General features: G+C 56.4%; 1 protein-coding gene across 1 annotated transcript; it reads right to left on the bottom strand.

The window, feature by feature from the left end:
• Positions 1 to 8,036: 8,036 nt before the first annotated feature.
• LOC111758443 (uncharacterized) lies at positions 8,037 to 22,117 on the bottom strand. Its single transcript, XM_063243774.1, has 3 exons — positions 21,781 to 22,117; positions 11,332 to 11,559; positions 8,037 to 8,602 (listed from the first exon to the last, which is right to left on the bottom strand). Exons 1-3 carry the CDS (start codon positions 21,901 to 21,903, stop codon positions 8,069 to 8,071), a joined length of 885 nt encoding a protein of 294 aa, XP_063099844.1. The 5' UTR covers positions 21,904 to 22,117; the 3' UTR covers positions 8,037 to 8,068.
• Between the last annotated feature and the right edge of the window lie 2,583 nt (positions 22,118 to 24,700).

The following is a 24,700-nucleotide window of genomic DNA, read 5'->3' as shown; positions in this document are numbered from 1 at the left end:
GACCCATCCCGAGAGTCATTACTTAACGCCAGCCTTGTGTCCAGGCTGTTGGAAGAGACCGTCTCCTTACCTCTCCTTACCTAGATCTCTGTTCCTGTTTAAGATAAGTGGGGGTGGGGGAAGAAGAGTATTTGCATACAGAGATCTCTGCATTCATTTGATAACATATCAATTATTTTATAAATCCATTATTATAGAAATTCAAGTCCATTAGAGAAGACAGCTACCGTTTTCTAAGTCCCTTTGAAGGAAGCCAGGATTCCAGATCCAAGGGCATCAATCACCCCTCTCCCCGGATGAGGCTAACTGAGGCTAATTCAGGCTAGAAGACATGCTTATCTCCGAGAGTTCTCATAACAAACAATCCCAGGCCAGGCAGTTCTGGAAGCAAAGGCTTGGGGGGACTGGCTTCCTCTAGAGGCTCTGGGGCAGCCAGCTCCACACCGTCACCGGGGCCCTGCAGACTGCACCCAGCATTCCTCACACAAGCCCTCTGCCCCTCCTCCACTTGCGCATGCCCCTGATGTTCCTCTTCTGTCTCTTACAGGAACACTCACCCTCGGGTGTAGGCTCATCGGGTGATGTCCTCTTGAGCTCTGCAATTTAGAGGTATCTGCACGGGCGCTTCCGAGTAAGGTTACCTCCAGAGTGTCAGGGGACACAGTTTGGGGACCACCATTCAACCCGCTGCATATGGCTATGCGATTTGATCCCTAACTAAGCCATGGTTTTACAAGACAACCCCAGATAGAGGGCGTCAGTCTCTCTCATGTCAGATTCAGCCTTTCTGTTGAAATCATTGCTCTCAAAGACTAGAACATCTGAATTACTGCATTTTACAAAGAAATGCAATTGCATTCTTTGAGTTCACAGAGCAAGTCCAACACAGCCCAGAGACTGCTCCTCCCAGTCTGTCTCCACGTCTTTGCACAGTAAGCCTGGCGTCTCAAGAGCTGCAGAAGAACCCCTCTGGCATGTCCTTGGGTGAGCCCCAGAGGACACTGTCCTCTGCTGTGACCCCAATGAAGTGTCCCTGATGTAAGTGCTTGGACCCAAGTGTCAAGCCAGGATTTGCTTTTCTCATAGCAGTGGCGCATTTTCCTCTCACACACAGGAAGGATGTGTGACTGGGTGGGCTTGCCCTGTCCGCCAAGAAGCTTGGAATTGAGTGTGGGCTCCTGTTGGTGCTGATCAGGCCCACTGATCACCTCATGTCTTCTTCTCCATCTTCTCACGGTTTGGCTTCCAATTCTGATAATATTTTCTAGATTCTAACATGTTCATTATTTTACTTATCACATATTCTCTGTTATCGATTTCAAGATTTTTTTGTGGAGTGAATTAAAGAGTAGTTGATTGTCTCAATGGCTATGTGGATATTTAGGTGGGTGGATGGATAGATGGATAGTTAATGGACGGATGAATGGATGGCAGATACGTGGATGGGTGGATGGGTGAGTGGATGAGTGGATGAACGTATGGATGGTGGATGGGAGGGTACGTGGGTGGGTGGGTGAATGGGTGGATGGTGGATGGGTGGGTGGATGAGTGGGTGGATAAATGGATGGGTGAGTAGATGCAGCGTGGATGGGGAGATGGGTGGTGCATGGATGGTGGATGGGTATATGAATGGTGGAGGTATGGTGAATGAACGGTAGGTGGACAGAAGAAAAGGTAGGAATGGGATAGATGGTTGGATATCTTGATAACCGATGAGCATATAGGATTAGGACAGTTTAAATCCATATAGACATCTGATTTATTTTTAATAAATTAAATATTGGAAATAGTATCATACATCACCTTAAGGTTTATTCAAATAGAACTTTTTACACTAATATAATTATTCAATTATTTTTTATATGACTCAGATAAGTAGTTTTACTTTCAGTTTTATTTTGCTGAAATTTATTTTGTCTGCATGAACTACTTGGACAAAACTTTTACAAATATTTGATTCAATAATTCGTATAATGTCACCAGGTTTTACCAGTTACACCAGCCATAAACACTGAGCTTCCTTTTTAAGTGCATAAACTTCTTATATAGTTCAAATTTTTCCTAGTTAAGTTTTCCATATTTAAATTTTGTGAAAATGATAATAATACATTTTCCTGTGTGAAGTTTCTTCTCTGCCACATTTATTTTGTGTTATTTCTACCAGCAATGTTCATTATGAAATAAATAAAATGGATAGTCCATATGTCTCTCTTATTTCCAAAGAAAATTGTGAGAAACTCCTCTCAGATGTTCCAAAGTTGCTCTTTGGTTCAGGCTCTATTTACATTCTTGGCAGTTGGGAGGGTTATGTTTGGTTTCAGAATTTGAGGGTTGTTCAAGGTTTTTGTTTTTGATTTTTAAAGATCAGAAACAGCGAGCAGAGGGGCTAGGAGCTGACGTCAAAGCGGCAGGGTTTCCCGGGACGCTCCCAGGTCAACGGAGCTCCAGTGGAAGCTGCTGACCCGGGGAAGAGGCCCTTGTGCTGCAGAGGGGGAGCAAACACCTCCAGCCCTGCCCTGCCAGGGCCCTGTGGTCTCCATGGCAACTCTCCTGCCCACCCGCCTCTAGCTTTAAAGTGGCTGCAGAGGGACTGTGTACCAATAAAACTTTGTTTGAAAATCAAGCTGAGGGCCAGACCAGGCAGGGCCTGTCTAGGACCCTCTGAGCTTATCCATGGAGCGTGTGACATCTCAGAGTCCCCTTGGCTGTGCAGAGGCCTCGCAGCACAGACAGATGACCCACGTGCACTCATGCACGTGTCCAGGTCTCCAGGAAACCGGACAGCACGAGGCTCTGCGGGCAGCACGGCCTGCTTGGATGAGCACAGCCATCCTCCACCCCCACTGCCATGGCCCCCGTAATTATTGATGGCACAAGGACAGCTTGGCTGCGAGGACAAGCCCTGGAACTGGTGCCAGGGACAGCACAGGGCTGGGGCACTTCGGTTGGAGTGGATAATGGAGCGAGTGAAAAAAATGAAAATTTATCTCCCTCTGATTTCCAGCCCTGTCTGGGACTCCAGGCGCTGATTCATGGGGTGGCGATTCCGTGGTAGAGTCCCTAAATATTTTGTAGCCAGCTTTGACTTGGACATGCAGCTTGTGAAATATCTTTGCTTGACCAAGAGGGCCCAAGTGACATTACAATAATGATTATCACGTATTTTGCATCTCTCGTTGAAAGTGCACGGGAATAATCTCACTCGTGTCAGTCTCGCCGTGCCAGTGATTTAGAATCCAGGCTGCGCGTTGGAATAGATGGCGGCGGGTTCTGTCGTCTCCCATAAAAGGCCCGCATGGAAGGAGCTCTTCGTTTTTGCTGCACGGCTCCTCTGTCTGGAGGGAGCCTTATTTCTGCTTTATATACTTTCAGAAACTCTGCTATTGGATAAATTTACAGCCTGGAGAGCGGGGCCCTCCGTGCGCACAGACAGGACCCTGGAGCCTCCCTCCACGGCAGGACGGGCAGCCCGTTTCGTCTTTGCAGAAATTGCTTCCAGTGGGACCTGCTCGTGCAGAGTCCGGGGTGTTTTCTGTTGCTGTCAGCACAGTGCCACAGACTGTGGTTTGTAAGGTGAGCAGGCCAGAGGTTGGGAGCCCCAAGAATCTCAGAGGCCTATATTAAGGCTCGGTCACTGACTTGTAGCTACTGGGAGTGGCAGAGCCCTGCAGGGGCCTCCTGGAGGAAGCCAGGTCCCCAAACTGCCCTGGGAGGGAATAGCTCTCCTCCCTTGCTCTGCCCTGGCTGAGGATGTGACATCCATTCCTGTGTCACCCAGAGCAGAGGCCCCAGCCAACAGGCCAACAGACCACTGACTGCACCCCCGAACCCCCCTGAGCCAAGAGAAACCTCCCTCATGAGTGCCCATGCTGGCCCCTCCCTGCTGAGGAGAAGGCTGGGGGACAGGGTGGACACTGGGCTGGCAGAGCTGAAGGCCGCTCAGAGGTCAGGGCCACATTTGGCATCTCCCTCTTGCTGATGGGGATACTCTGCAGGGCCAGGAGTGGACGCAGGCTATCGAGTGGTCCCACTGGATCAAGGCTCCACCCTTACAGTTTCATTTAACTTAAGTCACTTGCAGAATGTCCCAGCTCCCAACACTGCAGCCAGAAAAAATGCCCCAAGGGGACCTCAGTTTCACAGTGAATTCTGTAGGGACATGAGACCGTGGTACGGGCGGAGGGGCAGCTGCGGTGGCCTAGTCCAGGTACTCCCTGAAGCTCTTGCTATCACACTCAGGGCCTGAGGTGGTAGCTAGATTACGGGCATGGGTGGCTGACATGCTGGCAGAAGGTGTGGATGGCCGGGAGAGGTTGTCACTGGACGATGACCTGGGAGCGTTTGTCTCCCTCCCTGGCTCCTTTTTGTTCTCTGCTTCTGGGCCGCCATGAGGTGAGCTGCTTTCCTGCGCCAGACCCTTCCCACGCTGCCTGGAGCTGCCGACCAAGCAAGGACTGAAACTTCCAAACAGTAAAACCTCTCTTCCTTTGAACTGTGGGTGTCAGGTGTCCTGTCCCTGCCAGAGGGAAATGATTAAGACCATAGTGCTGACGGACAGGTGATGCAGGCCGGGTACAGCCGTGGGATCAGAAGTGCACTTGTGAATGGGGCAACCAAGGCACCCCTTGAACGGAGCCACTGAACCCAAATAAAGTGCTGCCAACAGGATGCCAAGTGGAGGCAGGGCAGGAGCGAAGGTCCTGGGGCGGGTGGACATGGCAGGGAGGTGCACAGCAGTGGGATGAAGGCAGGGAGGCGCTGGACTCTGAGGGCATTGTAGGGACCTGGCAGAGCCTCAGAGAGAGCAGGGGCTGTGGGGGTTTGGGGCTGCAGAGACAGCAGCTGCCCCTCCCGGCTGGGGACTGCACTCACTGCTCCCCTGTTTGTCTGCTGTGGCCAGGCTGAGCTCCGCCTGGCTTCCTGCGTCCTGCCCAGGGCCCAGGGCCAGCCCCAGCTCCTGGTGATTCACCATCCCAGGCAGAGAGGAGCCCACAGCATTGTGGGCCCCCTGGGGCAGGACCCCACAATCCACAAGACCAGGGACAGGCGGCCCATCAGTCCTCCGTGGGTGTGGTCTCCCCATCCTGTGCTCCCTGAGGTCCATCATAGGTAGGAAGCCAGACCCACACAGAAGGGGCGCTGGGACCTCGGGGCTCAGGGACTAGTGGGTCCTCTGGTGGCTCATGGGTCACTCTGCAGTGACCCATGGGGCTGGGAGCATGGACTGGGTGCTGACCCGGGCCTCTGTCCCTCCCGGGCTCCCTCCATCCCTCCCAGACAGAAGTGGGGTCTGGGCGCCCCTGCAGAAGAGTCCAGACACCGCATCCTGGACGGGGGAGTCCTTGGCTGAACCCCAGAAGGCAAACAGTAGGATGGGGTCCGAATCCATCACACGGGGAAATGAGCTGGATTCACAGAAAGGGAACACAGTACAATTCCACATAATGGCTGTTGACAGAGATTCAGGCTGTTGGTTCTGCAATATTAAACTGACAAACAGCGCCGCTGTCCTGGCCATCTCTGGTCCTCAGGCGACTGTCAGAGGTGTGCGCAGGGCCTTGGAGTGCTGGGATAATGAGGCCTAGCGTCCTGCAAGGGCCCCGCCTGGTGACCCTCAGTGCTGATGCCTCCCCAAGCCTGCTTCTCACAGGAGCCGATTCAGCAGGAAGCGGGGGAAGACATCCCCATTGCTCCCGCAGAGAACAGGCCACATTTTTAAAAATTTAATTAAGGCTCGGATCAGGTTTGCGTAATTAAATTGGCGCCCTGAGTAAGCAGGATGATAGATGAGCCGCCCTGTTCACACAGCCAGGCGGGGCCGGCCAGGGGCCTTGATAGCTCTGCACCCCGCTGCACCAACCCAACTGAGGCCGGGAAGGCACTAACCGAATGTTTGGGTTTTTGCCTTTGAATTCTGAAGAACATTCTCGGTGAGCACCGGCTGTCGCTCTCGTGAGCCCGCTGCCTGTCACAGGCCATCCAGCCCCAGGTCCCAGGCCCGCCCTGAGCTGTCCTCAGGATGGCAGTGGTCAGGTGCAAGAAGGCTTCTCCTCCTCCATTGCAGGAAGGGGTCCTGGGTGACAGGGACCCTGCCGTCTTGCCTGGAGGAAGGGACGTGCCTGGGGAGCTCAGGTGGACCAGAGGCACCCACAGTGGAGTGGAGTCGGCTGTGAGTGTGAGAGGAGGTGGCATCCAGGTTTTTCAAAGGAACAGGTACCTCTCGAGTAGAGAGAAGAGGCAGAAACATGGATGGGCCGGGAAGGAGGCCTGGCAGGGGTGACAGGAAGGGAGAGGAGGCTGGGCAGGCAGGACAGCGTGACAGAGTCACCCCCTGTCACCAGGAACCCATCCCCAGGTAGTCGGAATACCACAGAGGGCCCCTGCCAGGGCAAAGCCCGTGCCCCTGCCACTGTCCAGGAGGCCTCGGGCGTCCACGCACCCTGTGGGGCTGAGGACGCACAGGGCCACCTTCCTGTGAACTGGGCAGCAGTGACAGAGTGTCAGGAGGGTCCCCAGACCACACTGGCTGGGAGGGGCTCCTTCCAGAGGCACCCCCCCACGGTAAACTGAGGCCTGGCTTGAGAGTGTGGAAAAGCCCAGGTGGGAGCCCTTGGCACAGGTCCCCTCTGAACAGCGCTGAGTGTCCATGGACAGATGAATGGACAGAGAGAGCGTGGTGTTTATACCCATGGGCACCCTGGCACGCACAGAAAATAGGTACAACTGGACCTGGGAGTTTAAGGGAACTAGATCAGACGGGGACACTTAAATATTGTATGGTTTCTCTTCCATGAGAAACCCAAACTCTAAGTAAGGAGCAAAATGAAAGGCAGACAGCAGGACAAGGCAGGTGGATCTTCTCAAACAGCGGGAGGACCGAGGGATGCCGGGGAGCAGGAGGGGAGAAGCAGAGTGGAGAGGCGTCACATACGCCATCAGCTCCCCACGATCGGAATCCCCGCTGTCACAACATTAACGGCCTTAGAATTTAATATTTTAAAAAGTACATGAGTCCCGAAGGAGCGACCCAAGCACCTACACGCTGTCTTTTCCACACAAGGATCCGCTCACAGAGATGCCACCCAGGTGACCAGAAGCCAGGGCAAGAGCCACCACAGTGCCGTGGTGGGGAGGCGGGTGGCCGGGAGGCCCGGGACCCAAGGTGGGTGCTGGTGGGCATCAGAGTCCACAAGGAGGCTGCCGCCCAGGCCCCAACCCGGGAAGCCCTCCCATCCCAGCGTGCACTGGCTTCCGGGTGATTTATGGTGGTATTACTCATAAATCTGTTCACAGATGTAAACAGGGTGATTGTGCCTCCATATGATATTAATAACTTAATGAGTCTGTGCTATTTGTTTATGTAATGGATGATGGGATCCCTGCAGGGGCCAGATCTAATATTACAATCTGGTAACTCGGTGGCTGCTATGGCACGCACACGCGAGAGTACGTTGTCTGAGAAGCAGAAGCGTCACCAGCGTGGGGATCCTCACTGGCTCCTGCCTGAACAGCAGCCGCAGTGATGCCTCCTCCTCCCCATCCTCTAGCTCCTTCCCCTCCTCCTCCTCATCCTCCCTCTCCTCCCCTCCTCTTCCCCCTTGCCCCTGCTCCTCCCTCCTCCTCCTGAGATGTCTCTGTCGATGTCCCCAGCCTTGCCATCTTCAGCCCAAGGTGGCCCTGCCCATGTGCCACTGTGGACAGCTCAACCTGAGTAGCCGGCATGACCATCCTCAGCTGTGATGAGTGAGACCGTGTCCCCAAAACTCCCCTCAGCATCCTGAGCTCCAGGTTCTGGAGCTGAGGGCATTGGAGACAGGGCTTTTGCAGAGACCACAGTTAGAAGGCCTCAGTGGGGAGGACCTGACCCAAGGAGCCTGCAGAGGAAGCTGGCGGAAGAGATGACAGAGGGAGGGTGAGTATGGGGCCTCAGAGGGAGGAGACACTACCTCTGGGCCCAGGGAGCCAGCTCTGCCCACGCCTGCATTTCAGGATTCTAAGACACAGAGCCAGGAGGCTGTTGATTGATGATTGGTTGATTGATTTTTAACGGATACACGAACCACCAACATCACACATACTCCTGTGGGACCGATCGAGGCTTCAATGCTCTGGCCATCACCCCTGTGCTGTGCAGCTGTGGGAAACTCACGCTGGTCCCTGCAGCCTGGGCCTGGGGTGGGGTCCTGCTGCTTCCTGAGCCCTGTGCTCCGTGCAGAGCCAGGCTGGGTGCAGAGCCCTGATGAACAAGGGGACTTTGCCTTGGTGCCACAGCACAGCAAGCTCTCCTCAAAATGGGAGGACTCTGCAGCCAGACAGGATGGAACAGGATCGGCCTGGCCTGCACGGGAGGGGACAGCTGGGCTTGGACCTGAAAGGTGGCCAGGAGTGACAACCCCATGACCCCAGGACACGCTGGCCGCTCGAGGAGCAGGCAGGTTGGCTGGAATCCATGCCAGGAGAGTCTCCGTGAACCACAGCTCCCTGTCCCCCTCCTGCCTGCCTCTCGCTCTGTGACCCTGTGTCCCTCTGCGCCCTCGGTGCTGGAGAGCTTGTCTCTGCCTCCTTGGGAAGAATGGTGGCCTCTTCCTTCACCTGCATTCATCTGTAGTTAAAAAAAGAAAGAAAAGAAAAAAATGTCCCTTCACTATTAATCTCAGGGTGACAGAGCATCCTGTCATTAGCTCTGCAGATGTGTAATTCTTCATATAGAGAGAAAGGTTCTCCTGTTGCTCAGCTGCCACCACACGGGTCTGTGGAGGTGACAACCCTCAAAGCCACACTCCCCTGCCCAGTGGGTGTGCACCTTCCACCCAGTGACCAAGGGCTGTGTCACCCTGGCCGTGGACATTGTGTGATGGCTGTGCTCTGGGGGACGTCCCACACATTCCTGGCCAATCCTCATGGGAGGGCACCCAGTGGGGCCCAACCTGCATCGTCCCCAACCAGCGCCAAGCCCCTGGGGCAGCACCACGGGGTCCTTCAGGCTCTGCCACCCGGTGCAGGTGTGGAAAGGATGCTTCTCTCCAAGCATCCTGGTAACTGGGATCCACGTACACAGGTATGAACACATGCTCCCCTCCTTGCCAGCCTTGGTTTCCTGTGAGGTGGGCTTGTGGGTACCACTGGACAGGACCAGGGGGAGACAGCTGGGACAGAGACATCAGCCTGGGCCAGGGAGGCTCAGGTCCCGCCACTCTCACTGGAAGCAGCTGGGCCCAGAGCCTGTGGTCACCACCTTTCTGTGATCCTTACTGCCCAGAGGGCTCCCACCTCAGCACAATGGAGCCCAGCAAGCCGGGTTCCACTCCCTGTCCCTGCTCCCTGCTCTCCTGGGGGACGTGGTCTGGCCAAGCCAACTTCATGTCTTCTCCTCCTATTCTTTGTCCGATCGTTTGCCTAAGAACATGCCAGCCCATTTGCCCTGAGCTTTCTGCTGTGTTGTCTCTTTCCTGTTTATTTGTGAGCTGCAGTGTGAAACACTTACTAATTCAGATTTTTACTGTGGATAAACAAATACAGAAAATTAACAGATGTGTTTTGCAGATGTACTTAGCAAAAATAACATCTCCCATGGTGAGAAGCATCTGAGGAGGACTTATTCCTTCCTGGCACCCTCAGTGGGAACCAGAAGATCTGGACAGTAAAGGGGCCCCCACCACAGCAGCAGTGTGGCCCAGGCACATCAGCATCATGGACCAGGAGAGATGGAGGGCGGGAGCCTGCAGAGCAGAGCAGAGAAGGTGGTCAGCAGGCACCCAGCTGGGCCCGGGCTGCACCTGGCTTCCAGGGAAGCTGTGAGCTTCCATGAGTCTGCTGGGCAGAGAGGATCCCAGGTAGGAGACCCTGAGGATGCCAGGAAACTGAGATGCTCAGAGCTCTGAGCTCCAGCTGGTCAGGAGGCAAAGGGCCACCGGGGCTTTGGACCTCAGGAAGGGGAGGAGAGTGTGCATCTGTGGTGCAGGCAGCCTGCCTGGGGAGGACCACTCACTACCGACTCCGCGTGCTTGGGACTCCATCGCTTGGGCCAGCACAGTCCCTGTAAGATCTGAGCTCGGCTTCTCCACCCCAGGTCACACAACTGCAAAGCCTCTGGGCACTGGTTGGCCACAGCATGGAGGGGGGGTGAGGCAGCTGCTGGGAAGGAGGCAGGGAGAACCCTGCACCCTGTCTGCCTGGGCAGAGCCAGCCTGTGCCCCTCGGAGCACCTAGGAGGCCTGAGCTGGAAGCTGTGCTCTGCCCTCTCCTGGCTCTGCTGAGGACAGAGGCAGGCCTGGTGCTGGGCTCCTCCACAGTACCAGAGGGGGCCGCACAGAGCAGCGTCCCAGCCAGTGCCATGACCCACTTGTGCACAGGGCATGGGCGCCACACCAAGCCCTGAGCAGGTGCTTTGTGCCTCGGGGCTCATCCTGCGTTTACTGGGGGTCACATGTCGGGGTTCGCCTTTCACTCGGGTCCCCACTGCAGTTGTTTTAGAGCTGGGGTTGTCATCTGACTTAACAAGCAGACTTGGAATTTCTATTTTTCTGTTTTGCTACAAAGCAGATAGAAGATTTCTCGTGGGTCTCCCTTCTCTGGGCAGTGGCATCCCCGGACTTCAGGTTGCTGCCCTTCCACAGATGTTCAGGCCTTTCCACACCTGCAAACACAGCCTGGCACACACACACTCACATAGGCATGTGCACACCCGTACCTACACTCATGCACACGTACTGGGGTCACACTCATTTGCACGTGTGAACAGGCACACACATGCACGTGAACACACTACCATGCCTCCGCATGTAGGGACGGTGTCACGGATGCTGTGGAGCCCTCCCCAGTGACTGAAGGCCCTTCCTTTGCAGCAGGGTGTCCAGCCTCAGGGAGGGAACACTCTGTACAAATTGTATTTTTTCTTTCGTGAAAGGAGCAGAGCCTCCTAGGAATAATTTGATTTGCCTTTTCTTGCAGAAGTGACTGTCATACAGAAGGAGCTTTCTTCTCATCTAATTTTGCCCAAAAATAAAATAAGAGACCCCAGGAGCATTAGAACTAAAGGAAACAGGCCCAACGGAGGCCTATCATTTACTGCCTGCAAAAGGGCGGAGCAGATGGGCCTGGGACCCTCGGGCTAAGGGCTGCACCCCACCCTGCCGGTCCTGAGTTTTGGGGTACCCTCTGGGTTTGGGGAGTGGCTGCCCAGTGTCCTGAGACCCAGTGCCACATTGGTGCATCCAGCTGAGTGGACACTGGTTGGGCATCACACAGCTCCCCACCCTCCTTCAGGCCAGGGCTCTTGGGCCACAGCTTGGTCTCTGATGACCCGAGGATGGGAGCCCTCTACAGTCTTACCTGTGTCTTCTCCTGAAGCTCTGCTGGCTCCCCCACCCTGGGCCTGGGTGCTGTCCTGGAGCCTGGCTCTCTGGTGGGAGCCCACAGCAGGAGCCCCTGGGGCCGGGAGACACAGCCAGCCCTGCTGTCACTGTCCCCCTGGCTTCGTGCTGGTGTCGGTTCTCCCCCTTGGATCAGTCCCGCAGCCTCTGTGCACCTCTGTGCACCCTCCCTCATGAGGGGTGTGACCTGTGACATGGGTGACAGACATGAGTCACTGAGGTGGGAACAGAACACGTGGGCTGGCCACCAAGCGGCCTTATCAGCGTTCGGTCTGATCTCACGGGTTCCTCCTGCATTTGAGCTTGCTGCTCCCTGGGCTTCTGTGCCGGCTCACGGCAGGCCAGCACTTGGTCTCCCAGATTCTCTGACATAAGAGTGGCGTTTGCTCCTCACTGTGTGCCCAGGTGCCCCATCTGTCCTGCTCCACCTTGACCCCCAGGGACGGCTTGGGCCCACCCGCCCACAGGTGTGAAGGAGGATCTGGAGTTGTGAGTTCAGCAAGGACCAGGACAGGACGGTAACCTAGGAACAAGAACGGAGAAAGCAGACAGAGCCAGGACGGCTGTGTCAGGACACCCACAGACAAAGGTCCCCCACTCTCCAAGTCCCCCAGAGACCCAAACCCCAGTAAGTATGCAGGCCTGCGTCAAACCTCTCCTACAGTGTGGTTTTGACCCTCCCTCGGGCTTTGGGCCCCAGGAACTTCCTCAACGAAACTTGTGTGGTCTTGGCTGGGAGGTGAGGGGCACAGGGTGCAAAAGACAGGACATAGAATGGGGAGCGGGGAGGTGGTCACACGGTGGAGGGAAGGACAGAAGAAACTGTAGGACCTCAGGGGTAGGGTGGCATAAGGTCCAGGACAAGGTCCACGGGATGCTGTCCACTGAGTCCTCAGTGTTGGAGGCCTGTAGAGAGCAAGGGTGAGTCCGCTCCAGGGGCCACATGTGCTGGGCAAAAAGTGACCACAGACACAAGGCTGCCAGGTCCTGGAGGGGCACAGGCTGGGATTGGCCCGTTTCTCAAGTGGGTCCAGGCCACAGACTCAGACCTCAGCCTCCCTGAGGAAGGGTACTGGAGAGTCCTCGGCACAGTGTCTGGGGGTCCTCCAGTGTAGGGGAGGACACTGCTGTCAGTCACGGATCTTCCTGGGGCCACACAGTGTCTGGGACACACTTTCCTCCTGAGAGGGATCGGGCCCCAGGGCTCAAGCCCACGGCAAACACCCCAAGCCATGCTGTGAATGTCAAACCCTGGCTTCAGCCCGGAGATGCCACAGTGGACATCCTGCTCCCCCAACCCCTTCCCTTCTGATTCACCCCAGCCCATGCCTGGCCGTGTCTCTGGCTGCCCACAGGCTGCAGGGCCCTCCATTTGGGACACTTCTTCCACCTACAGCTTGGGCTACAGCTGACCCCACAGAAGAGGAGGGTTCCAGAGGCCCAGCTCTGCAGGAAGTCCAGCTGGCCACAGTGTCCCCTTGGAGAACAGGGACAAGGGCAGGGCTGTCCGTACTATAGGAGGCTCTCGTGGGAATTCACAGACAGGCTCATGCTGGGCTCTCAATTCCTGTTCTATGGGAGGGAAAATCACAGATCCCCTGAGCCAGGGCTCTGAGAACTTCGATCACGGGATTTGCTTATTCACAGAGAGTGACTGCTCGAGCCCTCACCCACAGGCAGCACCTGTCCTGCACCCATCATGACTGCCACAGAGTGAGGGTCCCGTCGCTTTCCTCATAGCCAGGTCCTGGCACACTGGACACTCTGATCAGAGTGGACACTTCCAGGGCACTCTATCCAAGAGGGTGGCCGTGCCTGACTGTAGAGTCACTACCTACCCACCTGTCAGGAGTGGGGCCAGGTGCAGGCCTGAGCTCTGAGCCCGCTGTCCTTGCTGGGCACACAGTAGTGTCCGAGTTGTCCTGGAAGCCCTGTGTCCAAGGTCAAGGTGGCAGCAGACCTGGTCTCCCTTGAGGGTGTCCTCCTGCTGTGTCTGCACAAACTTGTCCCTCCGATGGCTGTGTCCTGAGCTCTTCTCATGAGGTCCCACCCTGCCACCTCAGTTACCATGTTGCCCCAGTGGGAGCCCTGCCTTGAAGTCCAGCCACCTCCCGACGTCCTGAGGGCTGGTGCTTCAGCATGTGTGTTTGGGGATGCAGTGCGGGCCCAGCAGTGGGGAGCAGAACACACCCTTCTAGCCATGGAACATCCAAGAGCTGTGACTCCTGCATCAAAGGGACCGCCATGAGGGCAGCAGGCAGGGCAGCAGGGCAGCTTCGGTTCCACATTTCCCCTTCCGTGCTGACCGTTCCCGATGGCCCTTGACCGGCCTGTTCCTTAGAAATGCACAGCTTTCCACTGGACTTCCAAACAGCCACTCTGTCCAGGGTGCCATGGGCATCTGCTCCAGTGAGAGTGGCCAGTCGGGCAGGAAGGGAGCAAACAGGTGCCCTTGACCAGGGAAATATTTGCCACACAGGCAGCAGATTCCACATTTGCACAGCAGCCTACAACCTAGGTTCCCGTCCGTGCTCGCCTGCAGGACCGGGAAGTGACTGTCAGGGTCTCTGGAGAGCACATGGTCCCCGGAGCCAATCACGCAGAGACCCCCTTGGTCACAGGTCCCTGTGTTGCATGGCCTGCCCTGCGGAACTTTCTCAGTGAGGTTGTGGGAACCCTTCAGTGGCTCTTCCAAAGTGACTTCAGGATGGCACAGGTAGGATTGGAGTGCTGGCCCTGCTGCTTGTGGAGCTTCATCGTGGGCAGCCGCCCTTTGCCCAGCTGAGCTATATTCCCAGCCCTTCCTGAACATTGTAAAGGCGTCCTGAGGCCTCCATGCTGCTGAGGCCTCTAAGAACATGCCGCCCTTCTGAGATCAGGGCAGATCTGTGGCAGAGGACATACATCCTGCTGGCCCAAGCTGGTCCCTTCTGTCCCCACTCAGTGCCTCCCCCTCTAGCCACGGCCCACACTGCCCACTGTAGGACAGATCAGGTGAGCCACAGGCTCTCCGGGCCTGCAGGGTGTTAGTGGCATCCTGGCCTCTCCTCGCCAGACACGGCTGTCCCCTACAGTCTCAGGAGCTTTCAATGTCACCCTGTGTCCTCGTTGAAACCTGCTACAACCAACTCTGCCCAGGGAGTCCCACTGCTGTCCAAGGGGACCTCACTCCAAGTAGCCACCTTGGTGACAGAGCTGAATGAGAGAGAGCCATGCTGCCGGCCCTGCTCAGAGCTTGTGACCCCAGCATGCTGGTCTCCTCCCTCTCCTCCTCCTCACAACCCCTCCTGTGCTTCTCATCCTGTGCTGTCTCGTCAGAAAGGCTGTGAGGCTCCAAGGTGTCTCTGTCTGCTCCAGCAACTTGCCAGGCACTGCCCAGGCCACCGCAGGTCCTTGGACTCCAAACCCACCCTGCAGCCCCAACAGACAGTGGAGGCAGATGTCAGGGGCAGCCTGGGCACCAAGAGAGGACCAGGGCTCCCTACGAGAAGACCTGAGTGCCACGTCCCAGCTCTAAGTCCTGAGCCCTGAGCCTAGTTCCTGTCTCCCGTTCATGGCCTGTGTGGACAACTGGGGCCTTCAGGGAAATGAGCCTCGCCATTTGCTGCTTATAAAGTCTTGACCACTGACCTTTGCCCTCTCCTGAGTTTCCCCCATAGTCATGGTCAGGAGCAAATGACACCGTCCTGCAGTCAGGGAAGGGCTGAGCTCAGCCTGGTCCTCACTGCCAGTCTCTGGCCCGGAAGGGTGGGCACAGGCTCGCACCCCTCCTTGGCCAGGCCCCTGTGCCGTGGGAGGGCAGGTTGCTATAGCAGGCACCCCTGGCAGGGCCGGCCTGGTCTCTGGTGCACCAGAGAATGTGGCAGGTGCTGCCCTGCCCCTGGCATAAGCAGCACCCCCAGTGACGGGAGGGAAGCACAGGACCCAATTCAGACGCAAGTCCCAAGTGACCAAGTTGGTTGCCAGCACCACTCCTGGCCTCTCAGAGGGACCTGTGCTTCTCCCGGTCTCTGCAGAGCCCAGAGAACTGCCCCCAGGACACTGAAGAGCTGGACAGTGATGCCAGGAGGAAGGCAAGGCCGGAGGGAGGGAAAGGAGGTAGAAGGGAGGAGGAAGAAAAAATAGGAGGAAAGAATGAATAGGAGGAAAGAGAAGAGGAAGGAGGAAGGGGTCCCCCCGAATCCCTCAGGAGGAGACAGTGCCCCATCCTCCCAAGCCGGGAGGCCGGACCTGTCCTCCAGCGTGGCAGGAGCGCGGCCGTGGAGGTGCGGGCCTTATTTAAACTTTCCCCATGTAAATAACCTGCAGTCATAAAAAGGAAAATTGCATTTGCTTTGAGTGGGCAGAAGATACATTTAAGTCAAAATGAGGAATATTCCTGGCGCGTGGCACGAGCCCATGAATATCAACACTACATTACTTTTTTTCTGGCTCTCAGCGCGGCAGAGCCATTTGTCCCCACGTACCAGTGCCACAAATTACGTTACTTAATGAAAAATGGCCTGGCCCTGCTTCCGAGGCAAACTTGCCCTGTATCAGCAACACCATCAGGTCCCATCAGCACCGGCTTGAACCCTGCCTGTTAAGGGGCCAGCGATCGGGCTGGGCCCAGGCACAGAGCAGTGGGCAGCTCCAGGGTGCTGGCTCTGCAGCTGCACCAGCCTGGATGACCACACGACCACTGTCTGGTGAGACCGGAAGTGGGTGGCGGTCCCCTGCACGTCCTGCTCCGCAGCATCTTCTCACCACCCCTGGGATCCCGGGGGGCAGCCTGTGTCCTGGACCGGCTCACCCCTGCTGCACCTGGATGCTTTCCTGACATTGGGTCCGAGGACACTGAGGGAGGACAGGCTGTGCTGCTGGACGACCCACCAGACTCGGGGGCTCAGTGAGTGACTGCAGGTGTGCCACGCCTGTCTCTAGGAGGTGGTGACATGCCCACATACCGAGAGCATGGCCTCACTCACTGTAGAGCCCGCCCTGAGACAGCCACAGTGCCCCAGCCAGCAACTCCAGGCCCTTGGGGTCCAGGGACACTCAGGAAGAGGTGTCACTCCCACTCCCACCCGCAGCACCTGGTCTGCACTGGCGGTGACAGAGAGGGACAGGGAGGAGACCCCAGACACGGAGAGGGTGGCCGCCCACAGCTTCCTGTGGTGAGGAGGAGAGCAGCCTGGGCTGGTCCCACGTCATCGCTGCCACCAGCACCACCCAGGTCCTCCTGGGACCCATAGCCATTTTCCCATGTGAGCTGTGTCTTCCAGGAGCCAGCAGAACGCCAAGCACCATGGGTGTCCCGTCCATGTCCGCTGTTCCCCGCCGTCACCAAGCCCATGGGCTCCTATCTACATGGTGGGGCTCTGTCCCCGTGACTGACCTGGAACACGGCAGCCTCCCGGAGTCAGGCCACCCTGAAGACTGCAGCCTGCAGGTTGACAAGAGCACAGGTGTCCCCAAGAGATGGCAGAAAACGCCCACCCTGACATTCTTGATTCATGTCTGTATTCAAGACAGCCTGGCAGACCACTCTGCTTGGCCTGGGACTTCAGGTTTTAAAGCCGAGTCCTGGGGAAAATGGGACAAGTTGTCCATCATAACCCATGAACACCAGAGGAGCAGACAAAGGATTCAGGCAAACAGAAGTAAAACCACGCTGCCACGTGAAGGGGCAAACACCGGCTGAGCAGAAAGGTCTGCTGCTCCTGCAACCTGAAGCCAGGTTCCGGGGTGCAGACCCCTCACCCCGGGGGACGCAATGCTGTCCCCATACCATACCCAGAGGGGGGTCCCTGAGCCTGGCTAAGGGCTCCATGGCACTGAGGGCAACAGGCTACATCCAACACCTCCAGCAGCTGGGGCCACCGAGGGAGGGGACCCGGCTCACCCCACTCTTCATGGCACAGTTCTGGCTGGCAAATGAAGGCCGGGACAAAGGATGACAGCATGGAAGCCCACAGGGACCAGGGTCGGATGGTCCTCTGTGCCCTACCCCTGAGTCACTACCAGTCACTACGGTCCACACAGACTGTGCTGGTCTTCTTGACCCAGCCCCCTAGATGGTGACGGTATGGGTGCCAGAACCTGGAGAGACGCAATGTCCTCTGCTCCGAAACACAGTGACAGCAGCACCCCAAAAGTGAGGCTTCTTTCGAAGGCCTGGGTGGCTCGCACCCACCCTGTGGCCTCGGAGCCTCTGCTAAGGACAGGGCTCCCGTGTGCGGGCAGCAGGAGGCTGGGCTGGAAAATGTACGCAATTTGTCATAAATTTCCACTGCGGGTTTTTTTTTCTTAAATAAGCATTCAAATTTATGGGTGATCATGAAAATCTCTCATCAGATGTGAGTCAGAGCCACAAAAATGATTAAGCAAGAATTCTAATTTTTAATGAAATGGCCGAGCCAGGCTGAGTAATAAAGTCAGAACTGTCTGCCGGTCCACTGCGGCGGCTGCCCTCGGCCGCTGCTCTGTGACTCTGAGACTCGGAGTCCTGTTGGAGCCTCCCTGGCAGCCAGGGCCCAGGTGCAAGGCCAGGGCCCCTGGGCCACACTGACCTGCACACGGAGCCATGCCCTCATGGGGACAGCCACCCCCAGACCCATGATACCGCAGGGTCCTCAGGACTGGTAGGCGATGCCCAGTGTGGCACAGGAATATGGTGCCCTGGGCAGAGTGCCTGTGCAGACATGGAAAGCAGGACCTTGGGATTCACCTCCCACACCCCTCAACCCCGCTGGGATCTCTCTCCCTCATGCCTACCAGCAACCAACGTGGCGAGGTCCCTTGGAACCAGAAATTCTGCCAAGTCCACAGCCTGGACCCGGCAACACTCCCACAGTGGGCTGCTCACACCGCAAGAATCCGTGACCAGGCCCTGTCTCAGCCTGGACCATCCTTGTCTCACCCTCGCCACACAGCTGTCCTCCAACATGCCTGCTGCTCGTGTCCTCCCTGGGAGAGGACTAGGTGGTGGGGCTACTACTGAGCACCTGCCTCTCCATCCTGCTGGGCACGCTGGTCATTGAGCATGCTGGAGTCTGTCTGTCCATTGGGCTGGTTCCACTGGTTCCCAGGGGGCTCTGCCCACACAGCCCCTCCGCCCCGCCTCACAGCACCAAGGAAGACTCAGGCACATGCTGGGTACCTGGGCAGGGCTCAGGGTACATGGAAAGGGAAAAGCTGAAAATTTAGGAAACCAAGTTCACGCAAATGATTTGGAGCTGAATCAAGCCCTCCCTGTGCAGGTGTGGACAGCTGATGTCCAGAGAGACGTGCTCCTCACCAGTGCGTGCAGCCATGAATGTGGGACAGAGGCAGGGTGGGCTCCACACAGGCAAGTTCCCTGCTAAGGACTCCATCACATTAGGCTGCCTACACACAAAGAACCTAAATGAACATTAGAGATGATCCCAGCAAATGCCACCCAGAGCAGACCCAGCCCATGCAGTCTTCCATGGTCGCCACTCCATCCATGGTAGGGGGATTGCTACCTCCTCTTGCTGGCTGCCTCCTGAATTCTCAGCTCCTCACAGATTTCATACAAGCCCAAATTTAGCTTTTAACAGCCGTCCTCTCATGATGCCCTGCTTCACAGGCCTCCCTCCATGATGCTGTATCCCACAGCCCCACATACCCCTCCTCCCATGATGCTCTTCACCACAGGCCCCTCCCATGATGCTCTACCCCACAGCCCCACACACCCCTCCTCCCATGATGCTCTTCACCACAGCCCCTTCCCATGATGCTCTACCCCACAGCCCCACACACCCCTCCTCCCATGATGCTCTTCACCACAGGCCCCTCCCATGATGCTCTACCCCACAGCCCCACACACCCCTCCTCCCATGATGCTCTTCACCACAGGCCCCTCCCATGATGCTCTACCCCACAGCCCCACACACCCCTCCTCCCATGATGCTGTACTCCACAGTCCTACATAGCCTTTTCCCCTGCATGCTCTGTCCTACAGCCTGATGGTTGGCATGCTGGTCAGGCCCTGGCCCACGAGGGTGACCGTGCCAGAAGGAACTAAGTTTAGGGAACTTACGCCAGTCCAGATCTGAAAAGCACTGTCTGTCCCATGTTTCTGACCACTGGGACCAGGGGATGCAGCTGCCTTTTCCATCACAGCAGAAACTGTCCCCAAAACCTTCTTGCAGTGCGGGTGAGGTGCGCAGTGGAGCCCTGGGATCAACAGTGCAGGAGCATCGGAGCCTGGACCTGCAGGCCTGCCTTGTAGCTTGCCAGCTCTGACTGAGGAAGTCCCACGGACTCTCAAACGTGAGGCTGTGGGGACAGTTGGGTGTCCTCACACCTCAGCTGTGTACTGTCCACGTCCTCCACTCATTCAAGAAGCATCCTCAGTTGCCCCCCACCGCAGGATGGTGCTGGGGTCCCTGACTCTGCATTTCTTTTGTAACCCCCACACTGTCAGTGGCAGGAGGGTCCTATCAAGTTCTCCGTGTCACAGGTGGACCACCTCCCCTGGGATGCCAGAGTTCACTGAGTGGGCAGTGGAGGGTCCAGAATTTGGGCTCAGGCATCCTCCTCCTCGTGCCCACCCTGCCTATGAGGACCACCCACTGCATGGGAGCTTGCGTGGGGGTGCCTGGCATGGAGCTCCTGGTGCAGAATGAAGGGAACCCTGCCCACACGGGGAGAGTCAGCACTCCAGCAAGGCGTCCCCCAAGGGGTAGGGAGCATTTCTGGAATGGCCCAGAAGGAGGGGTTTCTGTTCTGCCTGGGGCAAGGTGGAGTAGGCACCATTTCCGACTGACAGTCAAGGCTGAAGTCAGAGGCTTAGCAGGTACTTAGCGCTTCTGTGTGTGCCAAGCTGGGGAGCCCATCCCTCTGCCTTCCCCTCTGCTCTCATGGTCTGCAGAGGGCCCTCGCTTGGGGCAGGCAGGCCTGGCCCCAGGCCCCTCTCCAGTGAGCAGGGACGAGAGGCCAGCTGAGGGAGGTCCCTAAGCACCACTCTGGGTGCCTGCAGCCCTGGACAATGTGCCTGACGCTGTGTGATGAATTGTCATTATCTGCCACCCTTATTTTTGTCCTCTCCGTCTATTTTGGGAGACAGATTCTTAGATCTGCAATTAGAAATGTCACTTGTACTTTGAGGAAGGGGGGATAATTTGCAAAAATCTATAATTGAGAATAGTAATCAAATTCGTTGACAAGTTCAATGATACTAAAATGGTAATTAATTTTAAATTTTTGACGGGATGTATAATATTTATCTATTTTTGAACTTTTTACTGATTAAGAACCAGCTCTGCAATATTACTTGCCTTTTATCTGATTTCTATAGTTAGCACTGAGTTTTTGCTTTGTTATATTCTTTTCCTATTAAAAGTTTCCTTGAGGAGGGGAGAAGCTACCGAAGAGCGAACATTGGGGTCGACGCACCCTCAACCCCCATTCGGGGAAGGTGACGCCCGCCTATGGGATCTGGAGCCTGAGTCCTTGCAGAGCCTGTGGTGGGGACAGGGCCCACGCTGTGCATGGGATGCTCAGCCGCCTGAAGCCGCCCAGCCGGTCAGCAGCCGTCCAGCTCGGCCCTGGCCTCCTGGCTTTCTCACTGCAAACTCCCCACTCTGTGTCTTCCTCGCTGGACTTCTGCTGCGGACAAGGAACACGGTGGCCTCTGCCGCCTACCGGCCCCAGGTGGGCCATGACGTTGGGAGCCTTCCCACAGAAGCGTTTGACACAGGCATTGAAGCCATGGACGAGCGGCCTTTCTACTGAGAGAAATCTGTTTGCACTTATCAGGTACACAGCTGCCTGGAATAATGAGAGCGGCTTGTTCAGGGTGTCAGTGCCACCCAGGGCTTGGGGACGCTCTGTGTGGGCCGGATCCTGGCGTAGTGAAGCCCCGGGGTATAGAGGAGTCCCACCAAGCCCCTGCAGGTCCTCCAGGCCCTGGTTTCCTCCCTCCTGCTGTGGTTGGGACTCTTGTCTGAGCACCCAGAAACCCTGCCCTCTGCAGGCGGGGCCACCTAAGGGCCACTGCGTGTGCTTTGAGCATGAGAGGGGGAGCGGGAGGAGGCCCACCAGAAAGGGCTTGTCCAGCTGCTGATTCCATAGGAGCCCACTCAGCAGCCTCCAGGATGGAGGTCGTGGGAGCAGAGAGGCCTCCTCTCTGCCTTGGCAAAGGGCAGTGAGCAGTCAGGCTGTGGAAGCAGTGGGGAACTCGGTGCCCCTCGCAACCCAAGATGGGGGCAGACCCCGCTGCCAGCAGAATTGGCCCCTAGCACCATCAGCTGGGAGGGTTTAGAATGGCCATGGACCCCTGTGCAGATGGCTGTGGCTGCCCCTCTCCAGGGTAACACCCATGGGACTCCCAGGGAAGGTGCCAGGCATGGGGTGAGATGGGAGCCATCGGATCCTCCCCTCCAGGAACCCAATCTCTTACCCCTTCCTGGGATGCAGGCACACACGTCCTGTGTGGTCTCGTGCACTCCCACGGCCCAGCCTGACTCTCCCACCTCCATCCGGGCCAGGCGCCTGCACCATGAGAATTCAGTGCCCCACTCATATCTGCCAGTACTGATCCGATGCCAGCAGGAGCCTGCAGACCCGAGCCCAGGCCAGGGAGTCAGATCTCATCCTGAAGCCACAGCCACCTCACCCCTGCACCCCAGACTGGGCTGGGTGGCAAAGAGTGGTGGTCCCTTTGGCTCTGTGAGGCAACAGCAGCCCATCAGTCAACCGTCCACTGGCTGTGCCACCAATCACCATGCCAAACCTCCTGCTCCTGCTGGACACAAACACTCCCTAAATCCAATTGATATGATGTAAAACATTGCCTCCCCCACCTTCCGTGTGCAGGCGAGTCAAAAATAGGTGACGTTCATTGCATTACTTGGCATAAACATGATTTTAATAATTACCATGGGCCAGAGCCCATGCCTGCTCTTGAATAATGAGCACAGAATCCTATTAGGGCTCAGTATTAAACATCTCCCCACACAGCTCCTTCAGAGGGCTGGAGGTGATGCCAGGACGCATATGTCTCTCCACGACACAGCGAGTCCACAATGAAGACTCTCTGCTGTCACCCCCACACCCCAACAACACAGCACTCTGCAGCTAGGATTGGACTGAATCACATTCTGTATTTCATAATCAAGGGATTTGCTTGGGTTTGATATAATTTGGGTGGTATTCTTGTTCATTGAGGATAGTAATTATTCTCTACCTGAGAACATGCATCAGTCTTAGGAGAGCATGTTCCTGTTTGAACGATTACTTTGCGGTTCTCCTGTGCACCCCCTATACCAGGAGGCTTCAACCTGTGTACTGCACAGGGAACTAACTGTACATAGCCTGGGAGCCTCCAGGCAGGGGAGGCCCTGACACCCTCACACAGACCCTCTGTCTTCCAGATCAGATGACAGGCAAGCCCGAGGGGTTAATTGACTTGCCCAAGGTTACCTGAAGAAATTAGGATGCTTCCATAACACACATCAACTCTGCATTTCAAAGGTCCGACTCCCCAGGGTACTTAAGCGGTCAGTTTGATCACCAGCCTGCAGGCGGAGAAGTTAAGTAGGGGAGAAGCCACAGGTTACAAGATGCTGGCTGAGGGATACTTGGAAGGACTCCTCTCCACTGCAGACAAGAAAACCCAGTAACTCTCACTGCATGGTCTAGAAAGCCCACAGCTTAGGACCAACAGAGATTGCTAATTAAGCAGCTCATACAGGGAGGAAGACGAACCCACAAACACACACAGAAGCACATACCCACACGAACACACACACAGCAGGAGAGAAGCAAAAGCATCAACTCACAAAGCCTTTACCGAACGCAAAATAATTTCAAATCCCACATCCCATTGTATTCCCTGGAACTCAAGGGTGTGAAAAGCCGGATCTGAGGAGGACCAGTCCTCAAAAAAGAGCAGAAGCAGGATGGCAGTATATAGATCTTACAGAACCTGCTCCCCAACTCATAGCAAGGCCTGGTGAGGACCCAGGCGCATCTCTTCCCATCATGCCAGAGCCACGCCACAAAGGTTTCTGGGATTCTCCCTGTTCAGTGCCTGAAGTCTCCCTGATAGGATTATATCCAGAAGATGAGAAGTATAAAACAAAAGAGGCCTTTATTCTGAGAACACGGAGAGAGAGACACTGACGGAGGTGTTGCCAGGGGGTACCCTGGGTATCACTGCTCACGGCGAGCCTCTGGCTCTGAGCAGAGCAGCCTGCCCTAACCATGTGGGGGGCGGGGGTCTCCGTAGTCAGCTGGGTAAGTAGTTGTAAGAGGAAGGGGATGCTGTGTCCCCAGGCTGCAGTGCCATGTCCACCTGGACTCCGGCCTCTTCCTTCCCCGGAAGCCTTGACCCTTGTCACAAGCCCCAGAGCCGCCCGGCCACTGTTCTCCCAGCCCCTCCTCTTTATTTCTAGTTTTCTAAACTGCTCTCCTCTCTCAGTTTTTCCAAATTGTCCTCCAGCCTGATTTGTTGGAAGCACTAATGGCTGTTTCCAGGGAGGAGGCTGTGGAGTGCTGTGCCCAGAGATGCGTATGCATCACTGTGGGGTCCTCATGTGGGGCCTCAAAATGTTCCCACCGCCTGCTGAGCGCCCTGAGGTTGGCTGCTGTCCTGGCTGCTGCACAGAGGAGAGAGGCGATACGGGGAGCTCAGGGTGGGACCCAAGGCTCCAGGGCTGAGCCTGAGGACATAAGGATGTGTGAGCTCCAAGTCTGCCCTCATCCCTGCAGCCGAAGAAAGGAGACGCCAGAAACCCAAGCCAGAGCCCCATCCTGCAAGGGGTCGAGCAAGGCACTCACTGAGCCCCTGTCCTCAGGGGCTGGGCCAGGGGTAGCCGAGAAGGAGGCAGTGGCCTGGGAGCTGGTGCTGTTCCTCCTCAGGCCATGTCCACCCCTTTCCCGTATATCCTCAAGGAGACCCAGCAGCCTCTGAGGGTGAAGTCCACAGCATGACCCAGGACAAGGCACACATGCAGTCTTCTAAGCCTGGGAAAACACAGAGTGGGTATCAAGGATGTGAGTAACAGTCTAACAGGAAGACAGAGCTGGGTGAGGCTGTGTGTGCTGATTAGGCTCAGTAGGCAGAGCTCCTGGAGTCCCGGCACTCAGCCCTGGGGGCCCACGGGCAACCCGTCTACAGATCCAACCAACCTCCCACCAAAGGTGTTGTTAGGCCGAAACACTTGCATCTCTGCCAAACACAGGAAGACTCTGTATCCCTGTTCCCTAAGCAGCACAGTGTGACAACTCTGTACAACGTATTCACATTGCATGACGTGTAAGTCCTGCACAGACGGACGGAAGAGTACAGCGATATCATGACGTGCCACACTACGTCA

Source organism: Cavia porcellus, unplaced genomic scaffold (genome assembly GCF_034190915.1).
Source record: "Cavia porcellus strain 051 isolate PalLab524CR breed Dunkin Hartley unplaced genomic scaffold, mCavPor4.1 scaffold_40, whole genome shotgun sequence".
Classification (NCBI taxonomy): Eukaryota; Metazoa; Chordata; class Mammalia; order Rodentia; family Caviidae; genus Cavia; species Cavia porcellus.
The sequence above is the reverse complement of the archived record's forward strand: the minus strand, read 5'-3'. Positions and strand labels throughout refer to the sequence as shown.

Bases quoted from the DNA above. Each gene is read 5' to 3' on its own strand.
- LOC111758443 (XM_063243774.1), bottom strand. From the start codon at position 21,903: ATGAGTGGGGCACTGAATTCTCATGGTGCAGGCGCCTGGCCCGGATGG. The intron at 11,560-21,780 runs GTAAGAGATTGG...CCCATGTCACAG, and splicing joins TGCCTGCATCCCAGGAAGGG to GTCACACCCCTCATGAGGGA. The intron at 8,603-11,331 runs GTAAGACTGTAG...TTTTAACTACAG, and splicing joins AGCTTCAGGAGAAGACACAG to ATGAATGCAGGTGAAGGAAG.